The sequence below is a fragment of the Sphaeramia orbicularis genome, chromosome 6 (assembly GCF_902148855.1).
Source record: "Sphaeramia orbicularis chromosome 6, fSphaOr1.1, whole genome shotgun sequence".
In the NCBI taxonomy this organism is placed as follows: Eukaryota; Metazoa; Chordata; class Actinopteri; order Kurtiformes; family Apogonidae; genus Sphaeramia; species Sphaeramia orbicularis.
In genome coordinates, this window is record NC_043962.1 from 34,192,002 (window position 1) to 34,207,086 (window position 15,085).

The 15,085-nt window shown below is 38.0% G+C and overlaps 2 protein-coding genes across 12 annotated transcripts in view; one reads left to right on the forward strand and one right to left on the reverse strand.

Annotated features, from left to right (window-relative positions):
* Positions 1–8,574, reverse strand: part of LOC115420501 (pleckstrin homology domain-containing family A member 5-like) — a 77,477-nt gene extending 68,903 nt beyond the window's left edge. For all 11 annotated transcript variants that reach the window (XM_030135769.1, XM_030135768.1, XM_030135766.1 and 8 more), the window contains exons 1-3: positions 8,452–8,574; positions 8,270–8,346; positions 7,227–7,284 (exon numbers count right to left, since the gene is read on the reverse strand). In XM_030135769.1, the coding sequence (XP_029991629.1) occupies positions 7,227–7,284; positions 8,270–8,346; positions 8,452–8,543 (227 nt within the window). In that variant the 5' untranslated portion in view covers positions 8,544–8,574. The remainder of the gene's footprint in view (positions 1–7,226; positions 7,285–8,269; positions 8,347–8,451) is intronic.
* LOC115420502 (1-phosphatidylinositol 4,5-bisphosphate phosphodiesterase zeta-1-like) overlaps positions 8,548–15,085 on the forward strand; it is a 54,077-nt gene continuing 47,539 nt past the window's right edge. Inside the window, exon 1 of the mRNA XM_030135773.1 lies at positions 8,548–8,661. The gene's annotated coding sequence lies outside the window, so the exon portion shown is untranslated. The remainder of the gene's footprint in view (positions 8,662–15,085) is intronic.

The window sequence follows — 15,085 nt, forward strand, 5'->3', positions numbered from 1 at the left end:
AAACTGATTTTTAATGGCGGTTTAACACTCAACTGTTGATTGGTTTGCATGTTTGAAGTGCCTCAATCGACAAATTCACACCTGTCGCCTAATCAGGAAGTAATTTTTATGCTCAAGCTTTGACAAAAATAAATCCCAATGTGTAAAACTGAATTATTTGACATTAAAGGTCAACAAGGTTGTGGAAATCCTGTGTGATTATGTTTGAAAAGTAAAATGTAGCGTGTTCAACTCTTAATATGTGTGAGTGGCAGTTTCCAGTTTCAAAGGAGCTTTTGATTTCATGTGCCAAACCAAGCACTTTGAAAGTACAAGAAAAGTTTTCACTGATCAGGTCTATTTAACCTAAATATAAAGGCAAAAACTGTAATCACTTCTTAGGCAGCTTTATCTTGCAGTTGATTTTCAAGACTGAACTCTCAGTCCCTTTTCTTACACTCTTTTTATTGTGACTGGATTTTCAGCATTACATAATCCAGTCTAATATAAGGCTTTGCACACAGAGAGAAGTTTGGACTACTCTTCAGAGAAAGGGAGAGCTTTTAAGTGTCTGCCACTGACGGTTAAAGAAGTTTCATAGGAACTCCTGAAGCTCTTCCCATAACAGATCAAGACCTCGACTCCCAGTACTCACTAGAGCACAGGGGAAGCTACACCCAAAGCAACCGAAAATACACATAAAAAGAAGTGAGAGTTGATGTGAGCTTATTTCTCAGATTGTCCCCTAGCACTGGGGATTTTTATTCACTTTATCTTTTCAAAATGAAAACAAATCCCCTATGCTTGAAGTCTGTGACGCGCTAATTCATCCTTCAGATCTCTGATAAGATGCTTCACTTTAGTGATGCCTTGAAGTGTCAGCATCTAATGTGCGGGGCTTTAGAAATGAGAAATGAGGCAAGACAAGAACAGTAACATTGATGTGGACATGAGCATTGTTAGTTCTTTTACAAGACGTTTTCTCTAAATTTGTTATCATCTATTGTTTATTGTGGAATATAAATAATCGTATTAGAGTGTGTACCACCAAATAACTTTTTAATTAATGGCATAATTGTAGGTACACTGTTTCCTGTGATAAAAGTATTTGATAAGAGATAGTCATAATTGCCTCTGCCAACACTCCCATTTACTGCTGCTGTACAATTAAATTTATTGCAATGGCAATGAATTGACTTTTTCAGATAGCACCATGAATTAAAACATAATTGGAAGCATTCCTATATTAAGATGCATTTTTAATAAACAGCTGCAGTATTATATATTTACATTCATATTGTATTTTTAATTGTTGTGGAAGTCTGTAGGATAAAAACTTGCTGAATTTATGGGAATGTCTCTGACATTATCTTTGTGCAGTCGCATCATGTTTGACTGGGATCAAAGATTTTTGCATCTTTTCATCTATCAAGACACTTGAGTAAGCCAATTAACAAAAAAAAAAAAAAAAAAAAAGCATTTGAGCAGTCATAGTGTCAACTGAACTCCTAACTCCCAATTTCTAAACTTCAAAATGTTCTTATTTACTGTCGCTTTAAGTGTCCATGGCCCCAACCGATTATTTAAGACATAAGAGTAACACAGTAACATGGCTTTAAAATATGTAGTCAGCCGGTGTGTGGGCCTTTTAAGCATAACATGAGCCAACAGCTAAACCAAGATCCACTTAAGAGATTTTTGTCATAATTGGCCAAATGTCAGTTGAAATGCTTTCCTCTGTTCTGAGTGATACATTATGCAGCAGTAGAAGTGAACAGCCTAATGAAAGTCGTGGTTGCAGAGCAGACTAGTATAATATTTATATTTCATGTTGCACTTTATACTGATAAATGCCAAGAAGCTACAAATTGCCCTCAAAGGGACACTAAAAAATTAAACATGAATGACTGGACAGATGTTTGACTTTTGTTCAGTAGCATTAGTCTGTTTGTGCAGCTTACTTTTCTACTTATCAGACTACAAAATAACATCCCTAATTTTGCTTCTGACAGCAATTAGCCTTCACTACACACCCTCCTTTCTGACACAAAATAGCTGAGGCAAGAGCAGACAAGAGAAGGTACTGGCAGGAGATCTGCACATGTCTATTCAGAAATATAATTGCTGTGCACTTTCTGCATCTGTAAAGAAACCAACTAATGATAAGGTTTTTTGCCCAGTCAAACAGACTGCACCCCATTAATCCTTTTACACATTTCTTAAAGGTCACGAATCGTTATATGCAGGCAATAACTGACAATCACGTTAACAAACCACTAGGTAAATTGCCCAAATCATAGCTACAGTTCTGTTCAATATGTGGATTAAGTTAAAATGTAGGAGAACAGCAGAGATGACAAATCTGCCAGATGGCACAGTCTCATCAAACCATGGTGTAAGTCATAAACCAAAACAAACTGAGCAGTATTACTGTATTCTGTTTGGCTATAGAATTGACTGGGGACATTTGGGGACCCCTTCAAATCAACTAAATATGAACAACCCAGAAGTTTCTGCATGTGTTCTTCAAAGACTGCAGAACATATTTAACATCAGACAGCATAATTCTACATCCTTATTCAAGAGTAAAAAGCAAAATGGTCCCAAGGAACAGACAGGTTGGTCTAAAGGAGGAAGTAAAGTCTCATGTATGAATTACAGCTTTAGCTCTTAGAGAACCACAGCAGTGGAGTGGCTGCATGGAGTTCTCTGTTCCCCTGATTTATTGCCATATTCAGCAACTGAAACCAGAGCCAAAAGCCCCCGACTTAAAACTTGACTGCATTCAGACAAATGGGTGGGTACTATTGACCGGCTCCACTCTCATAAATGAACCATGGCTGATTGGAAAGATACAAAGATCCAGGGGTGTTTTATGTGATGGGTAGGTGTTCTGTTGATGAAAAGAAACAAATAAAAGGCACTGCAACTTAATTTTCAATTTTAGAGTCTTAACAAAGGGCTTTTGCTTTCACATTTTCAGCGTGTTGTTCTGTTAAAATGCATTGATTTTCGTTATACATGCTTGCTGCCAGTGAATTAAATTATCATTATACATGCCTGCCAGTGAATTAAATTATCTAGATACAGCAATAGTTTGATTTGCAGCTCCTTAAGACATCTTTCTCTCTTAGTGGGGGAGTAAGCATGGGTCTGCTGACACACAGCTCTCCAAATTAGAAAGCCACATTGGCATATAGCCACCTGCAAACAACCTAGAAACCTATGGGACTCCTCAGTCTGAAGAGAGCAGTTAGCCATGACTGAATCAATTAGCATGTGCCATGACCTTTTCTCATTCAATACCCACAGTACCACAAATTAATGAAATGTTGAGAAGAACCATGCCACCACTTCACACTATCACACCAACAGCCTGCACCATGCCCTCACCATCACATCCCTTTAGAGAACGGCGAACGTCAGCACAATCTGCTACTTGATGCTCACACTGTGTAACCTGATGGTAACAGCCAAGACACACAGCCAACAAGTGAATGGACCAGATCCCATTAGCAAGCTCAAAAAGGTTTGAGTCATGAAAATGGATTAGTGATCTGGTCCCTACTTTGTAGGTTTGAAAACAGGAGGGTGTTTTTAATGCTTTAATAAATGTGTATTTCCTCTAGCAATGACTGTGATTGGAGCTGGATGATATGGCCAAAAAATTTAATCTTGATTTTTATGATGACATGGATTATTTCTTACTTTAATTCATTGTTTAGTAGCTACATGAACTGAAGAAAACACATGATTCACAAATACTAAATCTCCATATATAGCTGGTGAAACACATGCCCAATAAATATATTATAAAAAGCAAACAGGTTTCATGGAGAATTTTTGTTGAGCAAGAAAAGGAAAATCTCCACAACAATAATCTAGATTTTTGCAGTTTTCACAACTTGATTAATCAAATTATTTTGACACAATGGTCAGCCTTAAATGTGATCATTTAATTGTAATTAGTGTAGTCAATACATTGTCAGAAAGCCCCTTATGATTTCTCAAAGGTGACAAAAAGTGACATTTTTATAATATTGTAACTAACAGAGCCCAAAACCAACCAGAATCTGTAACTTGAAATTTGAAAAGTAGTACTAAAACAAGTAATAAATTATCATAAATTTTTCTATCAAGTAATCCATCAGCTCTTTCAGCTATAAAACTGAAGTTAACTTGTTCATGCTACTTCTACAGAATAGTAATAGAACCATTTTTAAAGTTCTTTGCAGTATTTTTGTGTCACTGGGTAAAAAAAAAAAATCCACAATTATCCTTTCAGCATAATGTAATTCTAGTGATATGAGACTTCTGCATCTACGCTGTACCTGTGTCTTATGGCTGTAGATACACATACTTTGGCTAATTACAGGCATTTTAAGTCAGTTAGGGGGTTTACTTACATGACTGTTAGCTGTAATTACCAACTGTTGATCAGATTCAGTCAGACACAACCTCAACATGATTTTACTGCTGTACTCCATGTCTCAATGCAGAGGTTTTGCTCTTCCATAATAGCATAAAAAGTGTCAGATCATCTGTATTTTTATTTAGTCTTTTGATTTGGGGAGAAAGCCACAGAAAAAAGGTGTATGTTTTACGATTGTGGCATTTTCTCCCCCTGATTTTCGTTTTCCGTAACTTTAAGTGATGATAAAGCGATCATAACCTTCTGTAAGACATACGGCAGACTCATCCAGCTACCCCCGGGCTAATGGCTTTGGAGAGTTTTCAGAGGCATTTATTGGCAGCTTCACATAAAGCCTCTGAATGTCCCAAGTACTGTCCAAGACAGTTATCATATAAACTTGTCAACAAATCCCTAAGTCAAAACAATGAGTCACAATGAAATTAACAAGCCCAGTTTTACACAATCCAATTACTCAAGCTTAAGTACTTCTAAGAGATGTCTCCATATATAACCACTGGCAAATCAATCCCTTGCCTTAAATTGATCACACTTGTTTGGCAGCCAGATGTATGACACTATTGTAACCATGCTGACCACATAACTGGAATTCTTTAAGCTTGTGTAAAACAACAAAGGACAAATACTCGGGCCAGTTAATGAGTGTAATTAGCTATGTTGAGAGATATCCAAAAGAAGTTTTATTTTAGTCTTGATCTGATCTCAGGAGTGGTCTTGTCAAAGCAACCACGTGCTTGAAGAGGAGAAGGTTTGGTTACCAACATGCCAAACAAATTACTAGAGCAGAATGATGTGTTTCATAGCTCCATTCTCAAATGATTTTTACATTGCACACACAATAATAATACAATGACGGTTGTTGTTGCACATATGGCAAGAAAATCTAAAACGCCGTCTGTGTGGCTTCTGAGGTTTGATGTATTTTGGAGTTTAATTTCAGGTTAAAACAAGGAAATACAAATACTATGCTTAAACTATGTTACTGCTGCTGCTATGTTCAGTTACACAAGTTGGAAAGACATATTTATTCATATTTTGTTAATGTTAACTTTTACTTTGAATTAAATCTCATATCTAACTCACGTGCCATTTGAAACAAATCAAGACACTTTTATAAGTGATCATTATACTGTACATGCCATGCTTGTGAGCTTTACTTTTGACTAATATTGCATGGGTAAGTTATCATGCTTTATTTTCGAATATCAATAACCCTCTATTCAGTAGCAGAGGGAGATGTATAATTACAAAACATTACTTTAATCTCAAACAGTCCTGGCAGCTGCTAAAATATAATATTTATATCTTTAAATGTAGATTAACGATTTATTAGTAGAGATGGTTAATCACATATCTAACGGACCATACACCCTCACTCAAATCATGCATAAAGCAGCCACACACAAACAATGACAAATTATGAACAAGCAATTTCTACAATATACAGCAATTTGTCCTCAGTCCCTAACAACGCTGGGAGTTTCTGAGCAGCTCCTGGGTAATGCTTTTTCACTTGCCAACATGCAGCCTGCATGCTTTGTGGGGGATGACATGGCTGTTGCTTCCTCTTAAAAAAGCATGAATGTAGTCCCCAAGTCTGCTTTGCACTGAGAAGCTGGGATAAAATACTGGAATATAAAATTACTGCCTTTCTGTTGGACCGGCTGGCAACCTGCCACATGAAGCTCGTCAAATTCATGAGGAAGTCAAAGAAGGAGTGGGGATTCAGTGAGGATAATAAGGCATAATATCCTAAATTCACAGCCTGCATATTGCAATTCTTCAATCATACTCCAGAAGCACTGATGTACTTTGGCAAAGAAAATCTTCTGCAGTGTAAAAAAAAAAAAAAAAAAATCTATACATGCTGCACAATAGTAGTATTCCCTTCTATAATGCAAAATAAATTTTAAAAGATTAATTATATCCTTACACTTAAAACATTCATGGCAGCAACAGATGATGAATCAATGTCTGAATGACAGCTCTTGTCATTTCTTTTGATCAGTAACTGTATCACTAAGGACAAGAACGATGTGAAATATGAAACAAAGCACAGTTCAAAGCCTGTAACATAACAAACTACTAATGTAATTCATGTAGATCCTGGTCTTCAAACAGAGAGGGGCATATACTGAACAAAGCAAAGTGTTTTAGTGGACATGGAGGATATACCACATTGTCTCCTGCCCACACAGCCGCAGCAAATGAGCATACTGGGGATAAAATGTTCAAACACATTCAATAGGCACAGACTTTAAAAGCAGTGTCTTTTCATATTCCTGTAATACCATAGGCTGGCATGTACCTCAGAATTTTTTACATCTACTTAGGAAAAATGTCATTTTAAAATGTGAGTAGACCGTATAAACCTAAACATAGAGGATAACTGTCAGAAAAAGGAGAACATATTATACTTTGGCTCAACTCTCCAACTAGGCTCTGCTTTGAGCAGTGCAAGTCAGAATAAATAAAAACAGTTCGCAAGAAGACAGCAACCACACTTTGCCCATGAATGTCTATTTGCACAACATTCTTGTATAATTATTAACCTTGGTGATAGGCCTCTACTGTACAGAGACTAGGAGTAAAGGTTCGAAATTTACAACCTTGAACTATTTACATTTTATGCATCCTGTGTTTTCAGGACATTTTAGGGAGTTTTTCCTTAAGATAAAAAAAACAAAAAAACAAACGTAATTGTTTATATTCAAGAGGCTCTCCACTCCATGGCATGCAAAAGTTTACAATTCATGTGGCATGATCAGATACTGTTGGGAGATGTTTTTACGCTGATAGATAACGTTCAACTCACTTGATAAAGCAGCGTGCTCCCTCGAAAGTATATCCCTCTTCCCATCCAGTGGGTAGATCTGTGAAGAAGAGATGGTGGGAACAAACAGATGTGTGTTTTAAATTAACTTGAGCTTTAGTATGCCTTCCCAGCTGTCAGTTCAAGAGCTGAGATGCTGCAGCCAGTTAGTCACATTAGTTAAAGCACAATGCAGACACTTTTAGACAGTAGATTTTTACCTATAGAAGAGGCTGCTCATATGGTAGGTGAATATTTAATATAATGGTTTGAATTCCTTTATAAAAGTTAGCCAATTTTGAGCTAATTTTACTAGGTTTGTCTGTACTGTACTGTGCTATTTATTTCATTAGATGGCTGTCTTTCTGTTCACTGTGGTCAAGTACAGTCTACAAATTTGAGCTGCTACGTACTAAATAAGAACAATAAATTAATTCATCATAACACACTGGTCATTGCTGGTAAAAGTCACATTTGTGGAAATACAATGCAGTCAGATTTTTACGTATTGATGACACTGATCATATGGTAGTGGACTATAGTGGTTTGGTGTTCTTTAAAGGAGTATGCTAATTTTAAGGATTTACATTTAACCTTAACTAGCTTTGTGTGTACTGTATACACTACCTGACCATTGAATTCATTAGTAGGCTGTATTTCTGTTCACTGTGGTCACCTACAGCCTATAGACTTGAGCTACTACACAGTAAACGACAACAGTAAGTTAATACATCATTCACGTTTACTGGTAGAAGTCAACAAGTCCTCAAGTTGCTAACATTAACTTGACGTGAAGAGGCTCACGAGGAAGTAGCACGAGCCGGGCAGAGGTGGGCGCGAGGGGGGTTCACTTTTAACAGCACGAGCGCCAAAAGCCCACTGATGCATTCAGAAACACTGCATGGGGATGTCAAAGCCTCTGCTCAGTGTGGGAATTATCGCTTTGGGATTCAGTCAACAACAACAACAAGAGCAACACATGACAAGAGACACGAGGGACGTCAAAGCCCGTAGAGAAACTTGACCATCGTGACGTGACACCTTACCTGGAGTTTTTCTGTGTCCGGTTATTACCGCTTCGCCACTTACGGGATGCAGCCAGGTTGTACTCTTGGCTTCTTCGCTGTTAAAAGACAAATGGAAGCGCATTCATTATTTCACGCCGAGTTTGTTCGAAGCACAAACCGATAGAGATAACTTAGACCGTGTTCTCTGAAGGGATAATTACTTCGAGAAGAAGACGCGTCCATCCCGTGTGACCCCGTAACTCCAAGAAGAAGGGAGACAAGAAATCCACTCGGGTTGTAGATCCGCCGCCATGTCTGGCAATACTGTATGACACTCGCGCGGCTCCGCTCTCCCAGGCAGCGCGTACACGGAAACCTTGGCAACGGCGGATCTGAGAGGAGGGCAGGAGCCCAGGGGGTAGGGCACACAGGTACACTCAATTCATTTGTCTGGGAGATGGTATCAATGAAACGCTTATAAACACACTACCTACCATATCAGATTTTACTTCTCTTTGTGACAAATTGTTCCTCATCTGCCCTGAAAGCTTAATTTTCTCGTTTGTTTGACTGTGCTAAATTTCCTTCTTTGTACCTCATGGCTTTGGATGTACATCATTTAGTATTCTAGGGGGGCAGGGCTATTGATACAGGGCCAGATAAACCTGCAAGGGACCTCCAGGCACAAAATGAGCAGCTGAGCGTCTGTTTACCCCCACTCTTTGCAATCTTTGTACATTGTGTGCGTTTTCTTTTCCTAAGGTGAAATACTAGCCAGCCTCAGATGTTTACTGTTTATTTGATCATAATATCCAGTAGGCGTTTGTAGCACCAAGCAGGCACCTGGCTCTGAAGGCCACTGTTTATCAACAGAAATGGTCAAAATTAGACTTTTATTGAACAGATCAGAAATTAGGGGGAAAAGGTCCACTGTTTTTATGAGGATTTCGGGGGATCTACTTACTAAAATGGAATATAATATTAATAATTATATTTTCATTTCTCTGTAATGACCAGAATATATAGATTTGTGTTTTTGTTCACTTAGAATTTGCTGTTTATCTACAGAAGGTGCCCACAAAGGCTCCAAACAGATTTTCTCTTCTTTTTTTCCATTTTAAGATGAAATCCCTAGTTAAGATTCATTACTGCAACCCATGAGTGTTAACTAAATCCTTAACTAAAAGCACAGCACAGACAAAACAAATACTGTCTATGATGAGGGACCACTGGATCTCATGAAATATTAGATACTGACCCTTTAAAGGTTACATTTTGCAATTAAGTTATTTTTCTGAGATGTAAGCACTAAAATCTCTTAGAGTAATCTGTAATTTCCTCCAGGGCAATGTGCTGTTTCATTAAGTGTCATTTTTTCTGTATTGTGGAGTGTAATGATGATTTCAGTTATCAATGGCAGAAAACATTGTAAACACCATATAAAATGACTGAATGAAATTACATCGTGAAACATAATTATGTCAACAATGTGAAAAAAAATTTAATTCCTTCCCTAGTCTGTCATATCCAACATCTGTAATGATGGTAAAAATGGTATCTCCCACGATCCCATGCTTTTTTATGACATCATCAAACTGTGACTTTTTGATTGAGAGACCCCTAGTGGCAGAAATTGCATGCTGTGTATTTAATAATGCTGCGCTCATTGATCACATTTTCTTCACTGAAGCACATATTTACTCAGACCAAAGTGAGCTAATTTAGAGGAGTCAGTAGGAGCCCATTTGGCATTTTTTCTCCCCTGGGACCCCTTTCTTGTTAATTCAAACACAGCAACATGTGAGTAGTGATCAAAGCCTCTAAGATGTTTGGGGGGGGCACACTGCACTAATGAACACATTTTCACCTCTACCATCAGTTCTGGGTCTCCGCCCTCTGTCATTGTGCAGTGAAATTGCAGCATCAGCCTTTCACACCATACAAAGACAAGTCATCCAACACCGCTGTGCCTGGGCTGTTTGTTGGCATCATGTTGCATTGTGTTCTGGATAAATGGTACACCACTGTTTTTGAGGGGGCCGTTGCTGGTGGGAGGTGAACATATCTGCCAACTGCCAGGTCATCCACTTTGGAGAATAACACCAAAAGGAGGGGAAGCAGTTAGGCTGTCAGTCCTCACCTGGTCAAATGTCAAACACTGAGTTCTTTGTTTTTCTACCTACCAGAGCAGTCACAGCGCGGCTTCCCAGAGGCTTGAAAAAGAGGTGTTTTTTTCCCTCGGGTAGTTTAGACAATAGTTTATGACAAGAACATAAGAACATTCAAGAAAGCTGAACTTCATGTACCTATGTGGTTAACCTATTGACATGAGATAAAGTCCAGAGGCAGTGCTGCTGCATACATGCACAAATAATTACAGTCCATTCCCAAACTGAAGCTACTGATGCACTTACAATCATGTTTAAAAGGAAATAAAAAGGAAATGTTAAAAAAAAAAAAAAAAAAAAAAAAAAAAGCTCTTAGGCACCTTACGGCAACCCTTTCATTTACTATTAATAAGGCCTATTAAAGTGTAAATGATTGAATTAGAGCCTGATAACTACTTCTGTGTGCTTGTATACTTATGGGATGTGAAAGTAAAGTAGTGTCTGAAAGCCAGGGCTTCTAAGGTTTCTTTCAGGTGATGAATCTGTGTTTGGGGCCTGTATATATTTATCTAATTTTTTTTTTTTTTTTTTTTTTTTTTTTTAAAAAGGACACAAAGAAGAACAGAGAAACATGCAATCACTGTTTTTTTTATTTCTGACTTTAATATTATAGTTAACCTACAATATGTCACACAAATCTTAGTTATATAGTAGTACCCACATTATTCACAACCAATCTGAAAAAATATATATATTTTGAGATTTTTTTCAAGGGTCAGAGGGCATCGTATTGCAAAGTCCCTTGAGGTGAGTTTGTGGTTTGTCGTATGAGGTTATATAAATAAAATTGACTTGATGCGAAAACTTAGTAGCTGTACTTGTTAATACAAGTTTGCATGAGTCTGTTTTAAAGGTCCAGTAGCATTAATATAACATGGAATCCAGCCTTGTGGGTTGGTTCATGTAATTCCTTTTGTGCTAGGCACACATTTTCCAACTGCAGCTCACAGTTGCCAAGGTGAATTATATTAAATGAGCTTCTATAAATTATGCTGACAATCCATGCGCACCAATATACTTAAGATTAAGGAGGTGCCAATAAGAGTGACCAAGACTGGTCTTGGGCTGAAAACATGCATAATGCTACGCACAAACAGCATCTAGTTGGGGAATAGAAAATGAAACAAGCCAAACAGAGTGTAAAAGCAGATCTGGGGCCATTAACTCCAAGACCCCATGCAGATTTATTCTAGCTGTTTATTCATTTTGTCTGATGTCTCCAGGACTCTTTAAATGTCACACTATACTTAACCAAAGCTGATACTGTTACACAAATACTGAAGTGACACAGCAGGCCTTGAAAATGACTGAAGCCTTTTAACATTTTGCGGTCAGAGTTGTGAATATAAGACTACTTTGTAACCCCTTTCTAGTCATGTTACAACAGAAGAAACAGGATTACATAACAAAGGGAGAACAAGCCTCTCAAAGACTCATTTGAACTCAAAAAATAATGTCCTTAAGGAGACCCGGAGTCCGAATAAATGAATAAATGGAAGAAAGGGTGAGTTTTGAGCTTGTGCACTGTGTTGTGTCTGGTTATTGTGAGAAGCTTTCTTACATAATTGCTTCATGCTCAGCGAGGCAAGCGTTCTCTGCTCAGCGACACAGGCCAGACTTGAGGCATCAGAATGTAATTAATGGTTGCACATTATCAAGCAGCTGTTAGAGTGCTTTGTTCTGGTGCCAGCTCAGCAGTAGCCTCGTGCCTGTCTGTGCTAGGTAAGAAGGGGGATTCTCTCTTACTGGAGCCATTCTACATCTGTATAAACCTCTCATCTGCCTGAATCAAAAGCTTGTAGAGAGCAGGGTCGATGAGAGTGCTTTTTAATTAGCTTGGCTATCATTGTGATTGTCGGCCTTTTTTTTTTTCAATCATATTGCCTCTTTACTATTACTGAGATGTGCTTAATTATTCTATGATTAAATAAAAATAGAATTGCCAACACAGCTAGAGGGCAGTTAATTTTCAGCACGATTAAAGAGCAGCATACAAAGAGGAAAAAATGACTTTCTTAGTTCAATAACTTCCTATGGTTCTGTAGTGTTTATTCCAGTCCTTTCTCAATCATGTGAACATGATGTCATCTTTGCTTCTCCGATTTCAACACGTAGTATCATTTGACAGGCATGCATAACCCACAAACCAGTACAGCTATTAAGGCCAGTCAAGTCAGCAGTTGAGGGTAATAGGCAGCTTTGGAAAACTGGTATTCAGTCATTTGTAGCTGCATCAGGACTCTGTAGTAGCAAAACAGAAGACAGAAATGTGGGTCACTAGGTTTTGAAAAGTTGTGGGAAGAAGATTCTTTAAGGAGGTGTAATTCTCACAAACTTTGTCTGACTCATTAAACACATTTCCCTGAATCACTGCTAGTCACAGTCTGAAAAAATAAAACAAAAAAAAAACCCACTAATGGTCGTCTGTTCGCCACAGTGATGACCTCATTGGATCCATAGCCCTTTTGGGTGCCGTCCAAATGTTTTTCTTTCCAAGTTTTATGAGATTTCCTCTCCTGATATGTGTCATTAAGGCTGAATGAGTGGGTACTCTATTTTGAAATTAGGGGATGCTGTAAGTGGACTGAGTCAGTTGTAGTTAAAGCGACTACAGGAGGAGATGCATCGCAGCTCTGTTAGTGCTAGAAAAAAAGTTGAGCAAACCCACATTTCACAGCCCTGCTGGATTTTATTTACTATGTAAAGCAAAAACATAGCTGAACTCGTATTTAATGTGGAGTCATGTTTATTCATGTTTAGGAACTATAGAGGCTGACTGTGCTTCTTTCCACTGAGCCCCAGACTTGCGGTTTGGAGTCTTTGCTATGAGACAAACAACTAAGGTAATGGAAAAATGCAGGAATACAACATCATACATCTTTAAGAACAAGCCAGGGCTGAAGTGCTTTCAAGACTAATGTGTTTTAAATAAATAAAATGAGGTTTTCTTTCCTACATGTTGGCAATATTTGTTTAGACAAGGTTAATTAACATAACCTGCTTTCCGCCAGCTCTCCCTTACAGTACTTTACTAATTGCGTATATGCACCCAGTAAATGCTACAAAAGGCCACTGTAAATTCACTGGACTTTAAATCATCCACACATAACATGAGTGGGTTCCCCATCGATTGCAGCTGGCATCATTACTCAAAAGATCTTACTGCAGTGTTTAAGTAATTGATTAAGATGAACATTGATCAGGGTTTTAGCTGCACTCATATAAATACCCCACATGTGATTCCCTACTATGTAGTACCCAAGTGCTGACATCACAAATCCAGACATGCAGCACCGCCTGGTTTCATCTCATAAGTGCTAATTTCTGCCTATACCTGCCATTATATTTATGCTTAAGTAGCAGATTATAGATCAGTCCTTGAGTAGCTACTTCAGGCCAAGGGCTACAATGAAAGTGCTGTTTCAGAGGCATAATAATCTTCCTCAGTGGGAGTGGACAGTGCTGCATTCCTCTGTAGACATAGTTAACATCTAAGCTGATGTACAGTGTTAATAAAGGCATGGGTGTGAAACCATGACGAAATCCATTCAGTCTGAGCATGATGAAACTTTGTCAGTTTATTCCACAGAAGCCGATGACATACAGTAGAGTTTACTGTATGACTTTGAAACCACAACATCTGTTTGGTTTTGCAATATTCAGCATGTCTCAGCATGCAGTCCTCCCCTGGTGACACACATCCTGTGTCTGATGGGAAAGCAGAGCACTGTGACAAACAAGAGCATCTTCTCAGGGCAGCGAGGGTCATGTGAGCGACACTATGAAAGGCTCCAGTCTAGGGATATTTCTTTGAGTGCAGATGGCAAGAATTCCTCAGAGAGAACACTGATATTCCCAAAAGATTCCTGACAAAGTAAACAAGTAAACTTCTGGTAGTCTTATTGTCCCCCTACTCTGTTATACAGCTACTGTCAAATTCAGAAGGATGGTTGTTGTCTGTTTGCTTTAGTGTAGAAGAAAAAGCTTTATGCATAGAATATTGTCTTTTGAAATACATGAAGAAATATCAAGAAAAATATACAGAACCAAAAATAAATTATTCTATGTAAGAACAATGAAGAAAAAAGTAAACATATATGCCTTACAGAACCAGAGTGAAAATATAGTTTATTTCACCCTGTCCAGCTGAAGCAACTTCAATGTTAATAATCATGTAAAAAGTGAAAGTCAAGGGCTGAATTAAATACTCTAGAAGAAAGAAAACATGCAGTCGGTTTGACACCACAGTACACATATTTATGTATGAACATCTGTTCCGCTTGGGGCTATTTTGGCATTGAAGTTTTTAAAATTCAAGGTCGCGTAAAAACTGCATGATCTGCACAACACTTTGCATGATCAAAGTGTCATCATGACTTCAGGGAGCTCTTATTGGACTTAAATGAAAATCTTTAGTTGTTCCCAAGTGCCTTGTGGTGAAGTAGACTGTTGACACTCTGTATAAACCAAACAGACAATGGAAGTTATTGTGAAATATTGCATTTCCACAAGCTATAGTCACTCTGCATGAGCAACTCATGAGTGAGTCTGTGTGGGAAATGTAAGTAGTAAATTTATCAGGAAAATTAATAACTTGCAGGATGTGAGGGAACCCTTATCTGTCACAAATATGTCTTTAAAAAACACTTATTTAATTTTTATTTTGACAATCTGACCCACATGTTTT